Below are 19,389 nucleotides of genomic sequence, written 5' to 3'. Positions count from 1 at the left end.
GTCAGTGAACAGGGAACTTCTTGGGATACATTATTCACTATCAGTATTTGTCAAGGAGAGGGTTTGAAGGAAGTTCTCAAACTTACCCAGAAGATAGAAAATCTTTACTAGGGCAGAAGTGCGCCTCTCCCCCCACCCCACCCCCAGAGAGTAATTTTCACTGGGTGCTGAGTATCTGTCATTTCAGTTAGTTGATCATGTTCTCATGGACAGTCAGTCCTCAATTTTCATTCTGTCTACCATACCAGCAACCAAATGCCTGCCTGCTCTACATGTAAAGTGTTGGGGTTCAGAGAGGAATGGGGCAGGCCTGCATGTCAGGAGCAAGCTTAACTGTTAGCAGTGACCTCCGGCAATCGATATATGGCTGTTCCCAGTTTCCCCGTTCCTTTGCTCTTTCTGGTTTTGCCATTTTTGGACACCCTATGGCCTTTGGAATAAGAATTTCAGGGCCCCCTGTTTCTGCAGAGCACAATCACAGTGGTACAGGTTTTTCTTGTTGTTTTTAAATTGAAGAAAGCCTCAAGACCACAAACCCCTAAATGGTTTCCCCCCTTTGAATCAGTGGTTCCCAATCTTTTATACAATTGAGATCTCAGGGAGAACTTAAAACAAAACAAAACAACAACAACAACAACAACAAAAAAAAAACCCAGTAGATCAGCAGGCTCTGCCTCAGGCACTGGGCTTTAGGACGGTGGGTAATAATCTGCATTTTAAACGAGACTGCTGTGGACTGCAGACTGCAGTAGTTTCAACGGTGCCTTTCCATTTTCTATGATAGCATGCGTGGAATGGGATTTCAGTAAATACCGTTTTGATGCTGAGGTGAGGTGGAGTAATACCATCAAAAGGGGAGCAAATGAAGGTCCTTCCTATAAATACAGCATGACAGATGAAATAAGACCCACAGGCCCAAACGGCTCAAGGGTGATGGGGCTGTATTTTATGGCACAGGTTTTGACTTTGTTTTCTATTAACTCATCATATCCTGGTTAGCCCCACTCACCGATGCCTTAGCATCAAGGTGAATTTCTGACAGTGTGGGGTCCTAAGTATTATTCAATACTTCATCATGAATTCTGTTTGGATTAAAATATAACGCAAGATGCTTAACCTGTCCTCCTAATTCAAAGGAACAAAAGTTTTCCCAGCCCTCCCACTCACTGTCCTGGGGGCTCAGAGTGAAGACCCTGGCCAAGCAGTTAGTAGGTCATTTCAAGGAGCCTACATAGCTAAGGACGCTGATGGAGGAGGCCAGTGCCTGCACCAGATTAAATGAAACTGAATTTAACCTCTAGACCCTAAAATGGAATTGCTTAGAAATTACTGAAGTGTACGGAAAGGGGAGAGAGAGAGCGAGCAAAAAGCATTTTCATAGCAAGGTAGAGGGGGCAAAGGCCAGCCTTCTTAATTTATTTTCAATAGATTGTGACACCTCAGCTTGACACGGTCTCAAATGACTTAGGTATTTCAAAAATGGCAAATAAGCTGTTGACAGGGCCAGCAACAGCCTTGCCTATAGCTCTTCACAGTGCGCGGCACATCTGGTTTTAAACAGAGAGCATAACACTGTGGAATGACAGAAGCTTACTCCGTGCTAGAGGGAATCACTGTGTGTGTGTGTGTGTGTGTGTGTGTGTGTGTGTGTGTGTGTGTGTTGGGGGTGGTGCTACAGAACCTTTGGCAGGACAGGGGGATTTCCATTAAGGAGACCACAGTGACCATCCAAACCTTTAAGAAAGGGTTTCATGGGTTCTCTGTGGCCCAGGGTCAAACGCCTAGGCCGGAACCTTGTTAGCTGGGAAAACATTGGCCCCTGCCATCCTAGAAAACAAAAATCCGTTTAGAAATCTCAGAACCAATCTCGATGCTCCATGGAGCAGTCTCCTGCAAAGAACCCTTTTACTCTGTCTTACTAAGACTCTCTGATCGATGCCTTCTGTTTATTCGTGGCAGGGCTTGACAGTCTCTCCACGTTGACATTCTTCGCCTTTCAAGTGTGATTAGTTGAACTGCTGATTAACCAGGAAACAAACATGCCCTTAGCCTGACTTTGGTAAAATTACTCTCCTTTCCCCCGGTGCCCACACACACCTGAGGACCGGCTGGTTTCTGGCTAGAACTTTATCCCGATGCCTACCTGTACTAAGCCACCCTTCCATCCCATCTCCACACACCTCTTCGTTTTTCACGTTTAGGACTCCCTCCTCTCAGGAACCTGGTGGATCTTGTACTTACAAGACAGCATTTTGCAAATATCCCTCTAACCAAGCCGTTTCTTACAAGATGTGGACCTGATACAAATTCTGGGACCTCAGTTCAGACTTTCTCGATGAGCACAAACAGGGCCATGAGCCCAAGATGCAACTCTGAACAAGCCCTTCTGGTACACTTTGGAAAGCACAGGGATGTCTTACGGGACTGATAAGTAGTTCACTCTTGCTGCCGCCACACTGGATGAAACTACCACGGGGAGGTGCACAGCGCCCCCACAGACCATTTATCTCATAAAGTAAGTTCCCAAAGGCTTGTAAGACCACAGAGCTCAAGTCTCTCCTCCCCAGGGGCCTGCAGTCTAGCCAGCCCGAACCCACACATACTTACATCTCCGTCCACGGGCCTCTGGTCGTCACAGTCCCTCGTGGGGCTAATGTCCTGGCGCATGACCCAGATGGGCTCTTTGGGCTCGTCGGGGGTGTAAGGCGAACGGATGGTCCTGGTTTTCACTTCTTCAATGGCCTCCTTGATGTCCTTGATGGCCAGCGAGATGGCATCCCTCTTTTCCTTGCTGTACCGCTGCCCAACCTCGCTGCCTCCCGGGGTTCCCACGACCCGCTGCTGCTGCCCGGCAGGTGCTAGCAGCCCGGGACTATCGGGGTGTCCCCCTCCTGGAGTCGGGGCGCGCTCCAGGTCCTGCTCCGCCTCGGGCATGTCTTCGGCCGCCTTGTCGAGGCTCTGCGAACTCATGCTCTGCTTGACCTCGGCCACGATCTGGTCGATGTCCTCTTCCTGCTCGTAACTGTCCATGCGCGGGTAGGGCGCGAACTCCGCCTCCTTCTCGGGGCTGTCGGACTCGCCGTCGGAGCGCTCGTCGTAGTGGTGGAGCCGCGCGCCCAGGGCCTCCTGGCGGTAGGCGGCCGCCTCGTCGCGCTCGCGCTCGTAGAGCCGCAGGCCGTCGCGCGCCTCCAGCTCCGGCGCATCCCCGATCTCCTCGTACACGTGCTCCTGGAGGCCGCCGTAGTCGGCGTAGGGCTCGGCGTACGGCTCGTCCTCGGCGCGGTGGAAGAGCCGGTGCGTGTAGACGTAGCCCGAGTAGGCGGCGTTCATGGCTTCCTCGTGCTCCAGCGAGTGGAAGTGCAGGTGGTTGGGCAGCGCGCGCCGCTGCGCCGCCTCGGCGTGCTCGGCCTCCGCCTGCTCCGTGTACTCCTCGGCCTCGGGCCGGTACTGCACGGCGTAGGCGCTCTCATCGTCGGCGTCCTGCGCGCGCTCCGCCTCGTAGCCGTCGCGGGCCGCGGCGAGCACGTCGCCCTCGGCCGTGTCCGTGTGGTTGTGGAAGCCGCTCTCCGTGCTGGCCGAGCGCGCCAGGCACTCGCCGCGCTCTTCCTCCTCCTCCTCCTGCGGTGGTGGCCGCGGTGGCGGTGGCGGAGCGGGATGCGCGCGGTGGTCCTCGGGCTCGTGACCTGCGGGCGGCGGGGGCGATGGCGACGGCTGCTGTCCCTCCACCACCTCGGGGTGCTCCAGGTCGGCCTCCACGGACTCGTTCACCTCCCCTCCTGGCGCCTCGTCGGCCACCTCCACCTCCGCGGAGCCCTCCAAGTGGTTCATGGTGGGCGTCGGGGGATGGCTGGCGAGAGGCTGCTCTGGCTCACTGCGCGCTCATTTTGGCTCCACGGGGCCTGGAAGAAACAAGGAGAGTGGCTGCTGAGTGGTTCAGAATGGAACTCCTAGCTGAGCGCCCAGACAGACATAAAACCACTCGCTATTGATCCCTTCTGAATCTGGGTCAATTAAGGCATGCTTGCAAATTTAAGAGTAATCTGACAGCACTCTTTTCTTCCCGCACGTATTGTAATTTGTAATTACATATTTACTTGTTTAATTGCGTATAGCGTTCACCCTCCCAAGCCCCCAGACAGAAAGCTTCTCAGGCAGTTTGTTCTTAGCATGCTCTTCGGGTTGCATTTTCCGAGGTCTATGGATAGAGTACTACTCAATTGAGTGGGCCCATTGGCATATCTGCTCAAAGAGAAATATCTCTAAACTAGGATCCTAGATACTTTAGAAGCAATTCTTTAAATAAATTTCGTGTGTGTGCGTGCGCGAGCTTGACGCCCTTGCTGAGTGTAAAGTTCTAGGGAGGTTGGCAACCTCCGCAGAAGGCCCTTGTTCTCTTATATTCAACAAGGATTTAGCTCTCTAGACCACACAAAGACACGAGAGTTCTTTTCTTACGTGCAGGAGAAAATGGAACCTTGTTAAATAACCTTGGGGCCAGTCGAGTGACAGTTAACGTTTCACTGTGAACATCCAAGGGGAGGAAGCTACAAAATGCAGGGTTCATCTAACTCATTCGACCTAGAAACGCTTTCCCCTTAGAAACCAGAGTTCTGACAGATACACAAAGTAGGCAACTTCTAGTACTTTCCCCACGTGCCCTCGATCTCAAATCTGTAATTCTGTGAATGCCATGCCATCTGAAGCTAGAATACATGGGTAAATTTTCAGAAAGTACGAGGAGAGTAGGTCTCCACCTATTTGTGGAGGGAGCTTGCAGTTAGAGAGGAAGATGGATTTCAACTCTTAATTCTCACAAAGTAGCTTTTAAAGAACAGGGAAGATGGCTCTGGTGGGTGATAGCCATTGCTGTGAAAATAAGAGGACCCGAGTTCAGATGTGCAGCATGTAGAAAAAGCCAGACGAGGCTGTGGATGCCTCTAATTGCCGCACTGGGAGATGGAGGCAGGTGGATCCTGAGAGCTTGCCAGCTGGCTAGCCAAAATGATCAGCTTCTGATTCAGATAGAGACTGAAACAGTATGGTAGAGAATGATCAAGGAAGATGGGTAGTATCCTCCTCTGGCCTCCAAATGTGTGTGTACTGGTGCAGCACCCCATATGTGCACACCACACACACACACAAAACCTGTACACGGCGTATATAGAAACAGATACAAAGAGTATAATGAACAAAGAAACCAGGCAGGATTCTTTAGGTTTCCAGAAACCTGTGGTAAATGAGCTGCTATACTTAGCGCCAGCTGTCAACTTCACATAATCCAGTCACCAGGAAAGGCAGAACCTCAGGTGAGGAATTACTGGATCAGATTGGCCTGACGCCTTGTTTTCCAAGGCCTTTTCTTGATGGCTAATTGATGTCAGAGGGCCCAGCCCACTGTGGGCCTGGCCTGTGTAATAAAGGTAGCTGAGCAAGGCAGTCAACAGGACTCCTCTGTGGTTTGTGCTTCAGTCTCTTCCCATGTATACCTACCTGCCTTGACTTCCCTCAGTGATGGACTGGAGCTTGTAAGATGAAATAAACACTTTCCTCCTCCGTTTGGTTTTGGTCAGAGTGGTTTATCACAGCAACAGAAAGCAAACTAGGACATGGGTTCAATACTATGCTTGGATTTCTCTCATTGTGTTCTTTTGTCAAGTCCTTCTTCAAATGGGCAGGAAGTAAACTATTAAATGTAACAGCCCAAGGAAGAGAGGGATGCTTAATCAACTCCTAATATCCAGTAATATCCACCTAGCTCCTTTCCAGAGCCACACCAATTCCATCCCAATGTTTATGACAGACCGAGCAAATAGAAAAGGAGGCTATGTCGGAGTTGCCACACCCACCTTCAAGCAGAGTAGCACATCCCTACCCCCACCCTGGTGGACCCACCCCATCTGATTCTCACTTGGTAAACAGTGATGGCTTACTAAGCCAAACCTTTTGCCCTCCCATGGTGGTTGAAAAGAGTACTAGATCAGCATCAGTCTCTTCTGCGAAAAACTGTGGTCTCTGCATTAAACCCGGAGAAGAGTTAGCTGCAGCCAGAATATAAGAAAGTTTCCCCAAAATAAGAGTAAGTCACCACTGAGCTTTTGATGGAGGTGAATAAAGGGGACAGAGAAGGCAAGTGTTGGTTCTGAGGTATGCATGGTCAAGAGGACCCTAGTAGATTGTAGAAAATACAAAATGTTCAACACAGTACCAGGTCACTGTTTCTGTTTCCTTGACCAGGACTCAAATACAGACAATAAACACCCACATATCACAGAGGCTCTGACCTGTGCACCAACTCAGTTCTAATGGGCATGTGGCAAGTTTTCATGGAGAGGAACCAAACAGGCTTCCCTGGACTCCATCCCCATGCTGCATGGTCATTGTTAGAAATATAATAACCACACAATAATCTGAATGGCAATCAGTTCTTGATTCCAGGAACAGAATTGACCAAGCCACTGTTTTCTGTGAAAATGGGCTTTTCTATTCACAGGTGGATTACAAAGAAAGTTTAGTCTACACTGAGTTATATCTGACTACCAGATACATTGATTTAACAAAAATAGACTTTTTTTTTGGTCCATATATATATATATATATATATATATATATATATACCAAATCCTGATAAGGAAAGTTCTTTGGGGAAGTACCATTAAAAACATGTCATTTTATATGAGCATTTTGCCCACATAAAAGTGTATACTAGTGATGTAATATTCTCCCACATTTGGCATTTATTAGACACATGCTAGACACTGTATTGGGCAAAAGGGCTTTAAAAGTTTCTAAGCTATGACCCTAGCCCTCATAGGCAGATAGCATTAATAATTACAATACCTGATAATGAATGTAAAATGGAAATAGGTTCAAGACATGGAAGGAGCCTGTAACAAAAATAATAGAAACTGCTGTGTCACCTCAAGGTCTGTGATGGTTTGTATATGCTTGGCCCAGGGAGTGGCACTATTAGGAGGTGTGGTCATGTTGGAGTAGATGTGGCCATGGGCTTTAATACCCTCGCCCTAGCTGCCTGGAAGTCAGTATTTTGATAGCAGTCTTCAGATGAAGATGTAGAACTCTCAGCTCTGCCTGTACCATGCCTGCTTGGACGCTTCCATGTTCCCACCTTGATGATAACTGGATTGAACCTCTGAACCTGTAAGCCAGCCCCAATTAAATGTTGTCCTTTATATGACTTGCCTTGGTCTTGGTATCTGTTCATAGCAGTAAAACCCTAACTAAGACGAGGCCCAATAAAGTGCTGTGGTCCTTGCGCTCACCAGCATCTAAGAGCTTGGGCCTAGGAGAAGGACACTCCCATCCAACTGGGACCTTGGTAGTGGCCCAGGCACCTCAGGAGGCAGGAGCAAAGGGATGAGCAGCTGGCTGAAAGGAACCCTTTCCATCTAGCTCTACAAAGACTATGGACCAGGAATACACAGGCAGGAAAGTCTCATCCTCAGGGCATCTACAGTGTGAAGAGAGGGCGTGGCAGGACCCAGAGAGCCAGCAGGCTGCCTGTGGAAAAGCACAGACCACTTGTGGTTCCCAGTTCTGGAATGTTCCCTGGCCTGGAGAGAATGATCAAAAGGAAGGCATTCCAGGGCTGCAGAGATGTTTAGAAATCAGAACCTCAGGATTCAGAGGCCAAATCCAGGTATTTGATACTGTTGGCCAAGATTCACATTAACCTGAGATTGACAAAAGGGGAGATTACACGTTTGCTCCCTGTCATCTGTCCTTAACTTGTTGCCAAGCATTGCCGATTCACCATCTGCTTTTCTTTTCCTGAGATACTCAAAAGTAGCTCAAGAAGAAATGTGTGACTGCAGACAAAACAGAACACACACAAAAAAGAACAAAAGCAGGTATACCAGGTTAACACACAGGTTATTGTGCATGTGTGTGTGTGCGCGCGCCAGTGTGCACGCGCGTGGCCAAGGGTGGTGCTGGTCATGCAGAAGCAGGGAAAAACCTAAAGGTGGAGTGAGGTGCTGAAATGGAAAAAGAAACTTTTATTCTATTATATGGGAGATTTTATATGTGTCCTTATCTAAGCTTTTATGCCTGTGCCCCGGTGCCTCTGGGAAAGTGCCAGAGTAAGCGTTCATCCTTCTCAAGCTGAAATTACCTTCTAGTGCTCTCCCAGCACAAGGGGCTGGGTCCTATCCTCACTCAGTTTTGATAGACTCCATATTTACACAATTACCTCCAAAGCATTTAATATTTGTCTTTCCCCACTGAAGCTGGCAGTCAAGTTCCACTTCTTGAGCCTGAAGTCTGTCCTAATGCCCACACATACTACACTCCTTCAGTCAAATGATGTCTGTCACTCAGTCAAAGCAAGGGCAGCACGGAATCCTGAGATGTTTGGAGCAATAAACAACTCTGGTTGCTAAACAGGATTATGCCTCGGATGCAACAAGTGGGTATGTACATATCCTGTACACGTTGTGATAAATAGTTCTCTGTGTGTGTATGCATGCGCATATACTCATGTGTTCATATGTGTGCAGGTGTGCATGCATATATGTGTGTGCACTCATATATGTGTATGCATGCAGGTGGAACCCGACAACCTTGGGTGTGCCTCAGACGCCGTCTTTTTTCTTTTTTTCTTAAAAACAGGGTTGCTCACTGACCTGGAACTTAGGAACTTAGGCTAGAGTAGCTCACCAGTGAGCCCCGGAATCTGTCCATCCCTTCTCCCTCCCACCCCCCCCCCATGCTGGGATTACAAGTGCTCACAGCAACACACATGGCTCTTTTAGAAATAGTTTCTGAAGATCAAACTAAGATCCTTGGAAGTGCTTCACCCCTGATCTATCTCCCCAGCTCCTGATGTTTCTCATTCCGCACAAAGGATGAGGGAGTAAGAATACACACAGATTTCCTATGCTACAAATCTTCCTTGCGTGCTGAGTTAGATTAAACTGCAAAACATCCAATAAGGAGTCCAAAGGATCTCAAGAGCCTTGCATCCCGAGCTCCTTTAAACAGAATGCATCTATTTATAAGACTACCATAAAAGACAAGAGAGAAGGGGACTAGGGCTCGTTAAAGCTTAACCCCCTTTGATTCATTTGGAAATTACATTTAGTGATAATGGAAACCTAAAGATGGACACTTAAATACATTTCTCCTTCCTAAAATTATGTCCCATTCAGATGGCTCACGTGGTCAGAAAGACACGTCCGACACAGGACTATCTTGCTCCAGTGAAGGATTTTATTCCACCCCATAATGTTGCATCTGATACCGTGCAGTGGGACCTGGCAGGTGGCGCCTGCAATGATTTCTGAAATGAAGGGAGGTGTGCTGCTGAGAGACTAGATGCCAATCAAGGTGAGGCTGCAGTGTTGGGCCCCTGGGCTGAATCTTGTCTAGCTTAGGTGATGATATGGCTGTACATCTTCACTCTCCCCCACCCCCTGGCAGAGCCATTCTGCTGCTTTGTCTGCTAGTACCCCTCAAGGACACTCCATTAGGTATGTGGTCCTCCGTTCATGTTTGGCCAACAAAGTGTGAGATAACAATGGGACGAAGGAGTCTGGGGTTGAGATATCCATTCTCCCAGGTCATCTCTGACAGTAACATGTGCACTCCTAATGGCATAACTGTAAAGACATGAGACCCCCCCACCCCACCCCCACCTTCCCCTTTTAGTCTTGTGGACCACAATGGTGCTGAGGTCCTGTACAGGCTGTGTCTTTTTAGTTCTTGTGTCTCTGTAAACTACCTGACCTGAATACCCATCTATTTCCTACTGGTACCTAACTGCTATCTAAGGTAGGATGCTTGTATATTATGTATATTGTGTATTAACAGATGGGAAAATTAGTCACAGTAAACCAGTCTACTTGACACCCAAAGTAATATTCTAAATATTCTGGTCGTAGTCAAGACCATGAAGGTGACATTCTAAGGAGAAGTCCTCTGCCAGGGAGCCTCTCTGCCTGGTTCCATGACACAGGGGTTATATACATTCAAGTAATTGACCCGGGAAATGTACACAGGAAGCCTGATGGGCGTAAGAACCCTGCCAGGGTCTCAGCTGATACCTCTTTCCTCTCACCAGAGCAGAGACCACCTGCCCTTCATTCACTGGCATATTTCAATCTCTGTTGCCTGGGTCTCAGCCTCTCCCCACCTCAGTGGCAATAGTTCGGGTGGCACGTCACTGCCATACACCCTAGATGTAGACTGTCAGCTAGAGTGAATGTCCAGCCACAGCTACATAGCTGAGCGTGCCTCCTAACACTTGTCCCGCATGGGCGAATGTGAGGCCTGAGCCTTTGGCAACCAGCCTTGATAGACTATACTTGTATGTCTCAAGAGCATCGCCTTTGTCGAAAGGCCCGACACTCCTTTTGGGAGCAGCCTTGAATGTTAATTTATAGATTTGAAGTTATGAGAGTACTGTCTCACTGTAATACAATTACAATACAATGGTAATATTTAACCACATTTGGTCTCTTTTAGTCCACCTTGAAATATGACTAGATGTCTATAAATCCATCAGATGACAACCTGTCACCGAACTAAGCAATGTAGAGGCATGCTCTACCCACACACCGTGCTTCATACACTCCATTTCTAACCCTCACAGGCATCTCAGTGGGAATTGTTATCTCCAACTGCTGCTTGGGAAGCAGATGCTCAGACAACTGAAATAAATAGTCCAAGGTCACTCGGAGCAGAGAGGGATGGAGGCAGGTCTGCTGGCTCTCTGCTGTGTGCTTCTGTTACACTGCACAGAGCCCAGAAAATGATGCCATTGATTAAAAAAAAAAAAAAAAACCAAAAACAAAACAAACATTTAAATTGGTACAATCGCTTTTAGAATGGCAACCTTGGCAGACTCTCCTGTTCTGAAGGTACAGCCTTTGTTCAAAGCACTCTGGGCACTCTTAGGTTGGAATTGATTTCTAAGTTAACCAAAGGGTTTTTAAACCGCTAGTGGGTAATTTTTAACATTCTATAGTTAAAGTTAGTTATATCTGACTTTTTAAAATCCATAGCAGGTATCGTCCATATCTATGACTCAGAAAATCTGGTTAAAGTGTTTTTTAATTTTTAATTTTTGCTCGTCTTTTGGTATGTTCTGATGTCCTGCAAATAGCAAATCTGTTCCTAAAAAGATAAAGATGTACATCTGCTGCGATTACTAAAGACTGGTCACATCTCTGAAGTTCCCTCCAAAGGGTAGCCCTAAGAAATGCTTTGGCCAGTAGCCCCATCTTTCATGACGAGGCTCTATCCTCACTGGAGAAACTGGTGCAGAGGCTAGCTGGATGAGTGGACCCCTATGCCATTTCTCCAAAATCAGGTCTGCTACTATCCTCCCACCTTGAAATCAGTATTAATGCCGACCAAGCAGTACGATTAGCTTACTGGCTGGAATGATTTTAGTTATTTCAACCAGAAAGCTCCATCACAGCCCAGCTTTTGGTTAAGAAGAAATCTCTAAATGTATTCAGATTTCCTTATTTTCTATCGCTTTCCCTCGCACTTTAATGATCAAATCACTCATTTATCATTCCGATTCCAATAAAATACACTCAGCAAGCCCAAGGCAATCACAGAAAGTCAGAGGGGAAATTTTACAATTTTTATCGAAAACTCAAGGGATACTGTCTGGAAATCAAAGCCGATTAAGTTTCTCTGAATTTCTGTGAGATGCCTCTGGTATAAAATCAAACATATCTACATAATCCATAATTTACAGAGCACTAGAGGAACTTGATATGGCTTTCCTGTCCTAATTCCTTTTTGTATGCTCCAGCTTCTTCCCCAGTCCCTGTGGCATTTATAATTTCTGCAGGGTTATGCTCAGTTCAAAAGTATTAAGTCACCTGTCACAGCCAATCTAGAACATTTTCCTGATATTTCTTTCATACAGAAATACCCCACCCCACCCCCAACTATTACCACCATAGAGTTAACGATGATAATAAGACTCTGCAATCGGTTTGGCTATGTGACTTTTCAGAGACTCATTAAGTTATACTGTGAGAGGAGGAGGAGATGGCGAGTTTCCAGCTAAGGACAAATGGAACAGTAATTCATTAAAGTGCAAACTTTCCTCTGAGACCACATCACCTCAGATTTACTGCTATTGTTACTTTTTTTTTTAATTATTAGGCTCTCTAGAAAGCCAGTTAACTCGCTCTTCTTTAATCTCCTCTAGTTTTCTGTTCACTTTCCTTCCTCAAACAGACACCAGCATGGCAGCCAAAGCCCTAATTACAAAACCTCAAATTAAGTTCTTGTTTCTAGACTTTCTTTTGTTCAGTGGTCAGGAATGGGTCAGCAGAGGCTCTACTGTCCATACATGCAAATGGTATTTTCATTTAATCCTCACATCTATGAACCATGGACTAAACGTGATGATTAGAAACACCTGCAGGCAGGAAGGTCCTCGCTCTCAAGCCTAAAAACAAATTCTATTAAGCAAATACTATGTAGCAACAAGCAGAGACTTGAATTTGAATTTGATGAGCCAGAAATCCCATACAGAGCCCAAGTCTCCCAGGCTTACTAGATTTCTGTTTTCTCACATTAGCAAAGAGTTTATAGGGAAGGAAACATAAAGAGGGTAAGGTGGAAAACCACGTTCCCTTCCAAATGAATCATAGGAAATCTGGAAAACCATCAGAATCCACCGACTCTGTCGGTTAAAGATAATGTGTCCCAGGGGCCCCAAATACAAATATTCCTGGGAAATTGGACCTTAACATAATACCCGAAACCCTTAGAGGTTAAAGCAGAGAAAACACTTCAAGGTAAAGGGTATAGGAGGGACTTTCTGAGAAGACTTTCGCTGCTCATCCATGTTTTCTGCTGCTCTGTTCACAACATAAGAGACATGGAATTAGCTGGATTTCCTTCAACCGAAGAATGAATTCAAAGAGTGTCTTGTGTACACACAATGGAATTTTATTCAGCTGTAAAGAGAGATGAATTATGGCATTTGCAGGAAAGGAGATGAGATTAGAAAACACTGCATTGAGTTAATCTAGGCTCAGAAAGACAATTATCTTCAAATTCTGTCTTACGTACTGTCTTAGTCGGGGTTTCTATTCCTGCACAAACCTCATGACCAAGAAACAAGTTGGGGAGGAAAGGGTTTATTCGGCTTACACTTCCATACTGCTGTTTATCACCAAGGATTTCAGGACTGGAACTCAAGCAGGTCAAGAAGCAGGAGCTGATAGCAGAGGCCATGGAGGCATGTTCTTTTACTGGCTTGCTTTCCCCTGGCTTGCTCAGCCTGCTCTCTTATAGAACCAAGACTACCAGCCCAGAGATGGTCCCACAAGGGGCCTTTCCCCCTTGATCACTAATTGAGAAAATGCCTTACAGTTGGATCTCATGGAGGCATTTCCTCAACTGAAGCTCCTTTCTCTGTGATAGCTCCAGCTGTGTCAAGTTGACACAAAACTAGCCAGTACACGTACAGATCCTAGATTCTAATGTGTGTGTGTGTGTGTGTGTGTGTGTGTGTGAGTGTTTGTGTGTGTGTTCATGTGGGATAGGCTGTGTATAGAGGGCAGGCAGAAAAGCAGAAAGAGGCTCATAAGAAGAGTCAGAGAAGCTTGGAGGGAAAGAGGTGGATAGGGTAATAAAATACATGTGACATGGCAGAAAAAGAAGGAATACTGAGAGCCAAAGGGTCTAAGTTGGAAGGAAGATAGGACCGTGGGGAAAGGGGGTTAGGGTGGGAAAGGGCAACCACATTTTGTATGTAAGAAAATACTACTTTGTAAGCTAATTAAAAATATTAAAAAGTTTTCAAAAATGAAATTTCAAAAAGAATTGGAGGGAAGATACTCCGCATAGTTGGACAATGCTGTTTTTAGAAACCATGAATTACTAAACAAAAATCCCAATGCCAGGTGTGTGAAACAGGTCCCTGACTGTTCTTAAGGGGAACTCCAGAGACCCTAAGACACTTTTGACACTCTTCTTGCTTTCCCACTGGAGCTAGATGATATACTCCTATTACTGAAGATCCCATACATCTGGATTACAGAATGTTGAGAAATCAAGCTTTAACAGCTGGAAAGTTCTGCCCCTCTGACTAGCGCTTGCTGTGCCAGACGGTGCTATGGAGACTGCAATGGGAGAAAAGACATGGATGGTCTTATGCAGCTGTGAGAAGTACGATACCAACTTCCTATGCAAGAGGATCCTAAGTGTGCACCAGTAGCATGGGCATTGTATGGTGGTAACCAGCTGCTCTCATGGGACTTAAGACTTGTTCTGCAAGACTCCTGACAATGTAGACCCCAGCAAAATTATATACATACACATATATATGCAAAATTGTATATATATGTATTACTTGATATACATATATCAACATTGTACACACACACACACACATATAAATCTGGAGAGATCATAGCCCTACCTCTCCCTGCTGAACTATTGACTGATAGTAGATTCTGGGAGATATAGAATCATTGTCTTTAGTTGCCTACCTATTGGTGAGCCCACCAGGTTCCAAGTTCCAAACCCATGGTCTTGGTTAAACTCAATGGGTCACACAACAAACAAACAAATAAACAAAAGTCATGAATGTAGGAAAGTGATCTGTAGAGATGAAGGCGATGACAGGGGAGGTGGGGGATTAGAGAGGGTGGGGTGATAGTAATCGGAATTATATATATATATATATATATATATATATATATATGAAATTGTCAAAGAACAAAACTAATTAATATAAATATTTAACCTAAAAATGAAATACAAAAGAGCTATGGCTTAGGAAATAACTTTGTGTTTACAGGGCCATCACCCTGATCACCAAGCAAAAGTTCAGAATTTTCCCTCCTAGATAACGGAAGATGGGGAACGCACTTGAGTGAGTGAGGCCTGGTTGTCCTTGTGTCCCAGGATCAAATATCCTTCAAGCAGCCATCAGTCTCTCCCGGAGGCCAGTGGTAGTATAATCTTATTGCTGAAGATACTGCAATATTGATTGCAAAACAGAGAAGCTGGAAAATACTGCCCTGCTGTCTAGCACTGACAGTACCTGGAGGATTCGTATCTCAAGGACTCGCCTCCTCCAATCTGCACAGCTGTCCACCCAGCTCAGCTCCTCCAGCCCCTTCATCTAGTAGCTGCAACTTCCCCCTTTCCCTCACCTCTCCCAGCCTCCCTTCCTTTGCTGTCTCTGAGTACCTTCCAAGGTAACCCTGAAGGGCATCACAGCTACCTCACAGCTCCTACCTTTCAATGCTCAAGGCTCCACCACAGTAGAAAAGAGCAGGAAAGTTGTTTAGGGATTTTTCAAAGCAGCAATGTGACTTTGGGGAAGCCTGGAGGTGCAGGGATAGCTACCATCAGTCAGGGTAGGAAGGGGAAAGAAACTTCAGGGACTGGGAATGAAGGCAGAGGTAGAACAAGAGATGGTTAACAAGTCGGAGTCAGACTCTTTGTGTTCAAGCCTCAGTTTGAATAGGAGTCAGGCACGTGACCTTGGGCCAGTCATTTAGGCCAGACACACTTGCTGTGTCCCTGTGTCCTCTTTGAAAGTGGAAGTGATGTCAGCCACCTCCCAGGTAGATATTGTGAAGATCGGTTGAGTAAGTGTAGCACCAAGAACAAGAACAAAAAATGCATTTGTCAACCCAGACTGGTCAGCACCAAGAGTGAGCCCTAATAAGATTTGGGGTGATGAGGTTGTGATAATACTTCAGTGGTTGTAACCAATGTTCTGGGATGGGGTGTAGACTGTGTATGTGGGGATTCACTATTCCCCATTAAGTGGTCCCACTAGCCTAAGCTGCTCTGAAACATGCATATAAACATGTCTCTGTGTATTTATATTAAGTCTATCTTTGTATATGTGTGTGAAACAAAGCTACCTTACACTGAAGCTTTTCTGTCATTGTTCTGTCACAGAGTGTGTGTGTGTGTGTCTGTGTGTGAATATGTGTGTCTCTGTGTGTGTGTGTCTCTGTGTGTGTGTGTGTGTCTGTGTGTGTGTGTCTCTGTGTGTGTCTCTGTGTGGGTATGTGTGTGTGTTTGTGTGTGTGTTTATATGTGTGTCTGTGTGTGTCTGTGTGTGTGTGTTTGTGTGTATATGTGTCTTTGTGTGTGTGTGTCTCTGTGTGTGTATGTGTGTGTGTTTGTGTGTGTATGCCTGCACACCATGTGTCTTCTATTTCAGGAAGCCTCCTACCAGGCTGGATCCCGTGCTCTGGCTCACAGAGCGTCCGCTCAGCCCTTGGCAGTACTCACGTCACAGCTGCCACTGTGACAACTTTCCAGCCAGCCGCAGCCAAGCCTCATTAGTCCAGCCTGTGCCTCTGTGAATTGCTGAGTGGTTCTGCTTGTGCTCACACACCAAGCTTCATCGACCTTAGGACACTTACCCGTGTCCAACTCAGAAAAATCCTACTGCTCGAAAGCTGTTTCCATATCCTGATTCACAACCACTGACACTTACCATTCCTTATCCTTGAAAAGAGATGAAGGAAGACTGGTCACTTGAAAGAGTCTATCCAAATCACCATTTGGCAGAATTTACATATGTACTCACTCGCAGGTGTCTAAAATGACTCAAGTACAGAGTGATTTACAGTTTTGTTCACAAAAGACAGGAAACAACAGCAGTGTCCACCATGAGGAAATTGGTAAGACACACATGTAATAATGGCTTGCCTATGGGACAGAATAGATAAACACAAAACACATAGAAAGAACTCCCAATGCATTAAGATAGAAGCTAAGTCAGTACAGTGCAGCCATCTCTCCCTCTTATCCTTGGCAACTGGGTGCCAGGAACTTCACTGGGTGTGGGAAACTGTAGATGGTAATGAAGTCTGAGGTACAGTATGTAAACTAGGCATAATATGAGATTATTAACAGTAACCCATAATAATAAAGAACAATTGTAACAACACACTGTAATGAAAGTCCCATAAATGTGGTCACTCTCAAGTGATCTTATTGTACTATAGTGTATTTGGGAATCTTTGGTTGACCGATTGTGATAACTGAGACCATGGGTAAGGGGTACTATTGTATTGCTCCATAAGTACCATAAGTGTGCATGTGCACACACACACATGCACCTGCACACGTGTGCACATGTGTACATACACACACACACACAGAGCAGAAGTGAGAAAGCAATACCAGTAGTTCTCTTTGGGGTGCAGAGGCAAGAATGAGAACTGGGTAGATTCTCCTGCATAAACACTCTCTGATGTCCGAGCAATGAACCTTTTTAAAAATCCAAACACATAGTGAAAATCCTGTCTGCCAGACAGGATGGCAATTTTTGTTTTCAATGTAAAGAGCCTGGAGACATGTCCTCCCTGCTGGTGGAGGAAGGTACATAGACAGGGTTGCATCTCTGTAAACTTTCAGCTCTGCCTTGAATCTCCTCACCATTTGTCAGGCTTCTTGTTGCCATGCTGGAATCTGTAGAGGTTTCACTAGGCTTGGCTCTCACACACTCATCTGTTTGAATGCTTGGCAAATGAGGAGTGGCACTGTGAGGAGATGTGGCCCTGTGGGGGCTTTGGGGTTATATGTGCTCAAGCTCTGCCCAGTGTAGAATTCCAGTCTCTTCTTTGCTGCTTGCGGATCAAGTTGTAGAACTGTCACCTCCTTCTTTAGCACCATGTCTGCTTGCATCCTGCCATGCTTCCCACCATAATGATAATGGACCGAACCTCTCAAACTGTAAGCCAGCCCCAACTAAATGTTTTCCTTTATAAGAGTTGCCTTGGTCACAGTGTCTCTTCACAGCCATGAAACCCAAACTAAGACAGCATCTGATCTCTGTTTTACTCTGAGCCTTACTGTTCAGATGTAATATAGCTCTGTAGATGGACTGTGGGGTTGGCAGGGGTGGGGCCAGATAGTAAAAATGGTCCCAAGAGTTATGCATCTTAGGGAACCCCAGTCCAGTCTGTGGCCTTCATGTTTGCTCTCCAGAAACACATTACACATTCACTCATGGATATAATCATAAAGTGGTGGAATTGAAAGTATTTCCAAGGCAACCAGAACCTCATTTAACAGATAAACAAGCCCAGGAGTAGAAAGGTTGTCCATAGTCATGAGTATTTGAAAGAAGTACCTGGTTGCTAGATCTCATTCTGAACTTCCTTCTCTGCCACCGTAGTGCTAAGGTACCTACAAAGAGGACATTGGTCCTTTAAGAGGCAGAACTCTAAGTGATTACACAAGATGTCAAGACAAGAAATTCAAAATGTACAAACCACTCAAAGCAAACCGTTCTTCTCATACCCTGAGCCCCAAACCTTTCCAGGGCGCACACACATGATAGTTGTCCATGATATTTGGAAACAGAGTGGTTTATTGTTCACCAAAATTTTGAACTCATTCCCACATCTATGATTTCAATGTCTCCATTTAAAGATCGTGTTGAAACATGATTGCCATTATACTATTACGGGAACTGGGTAGAGTGGCACACTTATTCCAGCAGGCTGAGATGAGAGGATTGTGAGTTCAAGGCCAGCCTTGGGAGAGCCTGTCACAAAACAAGCAAAACAAAACAAAACAAAGCAACGATGGTTGCTTTGTAACACAAGGAGAGGTAAAAGAGGCTGGGCCTTTCAGAGGTGATTGGGACTTGAGGGCTTTGCCCACACTAAAGCTGTTTCTGTAGGGTTGGGTTAGGTATCTCCAGGATACTGCTACAGTGGTGCTGGGCCTAACTTTTCTTCCTGCCTCTCACGCATGCTTCTTCACCAAGGGATACTCTTCGTCATGGATTAGCCAGCAGGAAGCACACACCAGATGCTACTACCACGTTGGTCTTCCCAGGCTCCAGAACCATAAAAAACCAGTCTCTGCTCTTTATAAACTACCCACTAACAGGCACTCTGTTATAGTAGCAGAAAACAGGCTAAGCCACTTCATATTGTAAAACTGTCACCCAAAACTACATTGCAAGCTCCCCTTACACCTGGATGGGGCCATGCTTAGGTCTCATCAAAGGAAGGACAGCAAAAATGGTCACATAATTTCTGAGCCAAGCTACTTTATACAAGGAGCTTGTCTTTTCTATATACACTTTCTCCATTCACTGAATGTAGAAGACTCGAGGACCTGAGAGATGCTGGAATTGTGAGGAGGAATAGGCCTGGTAACAGCAGATGCTGGCGAGGATGTGGAGAAAGAGGAACACTCCTTCATTGTTGATGGGATTGCAAGCTTATACAACAACTCTGGAAATCAGTCTGGCAGTTCCTCAGAAAATTGGACATAGTACTACTGGAGGATCCCGCAATACCTCCTGGGCATATATCCAGAAAATGTTCCAACTGGTAATAAGGACACATGCTCCACTATGTTCATAGCAGCCTTATTTATAATAGCCAGAAGCTGGAAAGA

At 45.9% G+C, this 19,389-nt stretch overlaps 1 protein-coding gene across 4 annotated transcripts in view; it reads right to left on the bottom strand.

Annotated features, from left to right (window-relative positions):
- The window catches only part of Apba1 (amyloid beta precursor protein binding family A member 1), a 192,336-nt gene that overhangs the window by 54,325 nt on the left and 118,622 nt on the right, over positions 1-19,389 (bottom strand). For 3 of the 4 annotated variants that reach the window (XM_029472661.1, XM_029472664.1, XM_029472662.1), the window contains exon 2: positions 2,608-3,899. In XM_029472661.1, coding sequence (XP_029328521.1) covers positions 2,608-3,828 — 1,221 coding nt within the window. In that variant the 5' untranslated portion in view covers positions 3,829-3,899. Of the gene's footprint in view, positions 1-2,607; positions 3,900-19,389 lie in introns of those variants that run through there. The other variant, XM_021152276.2, reaches the window with a different exon arrangement.

This window comes from Mus caroli, chromosome 19 (genome assembly GCF_900094665.2).
Source record: "Mus caroli chromosome 19, CAROLI_EIJ_v1.1, whole genome shotgun sequence".
Classification (NCBI taxonomy): domain Eukaryota; kingdom Metazoa; phylum Chordata; class Mammalia; order Rodentia; family Muridae; genus Mus; species Mus caroli.
Note: the sequence above shows the minus strand (reverse complement) of the source record. Positions and strands in the feature narration are given on the sequence as shown.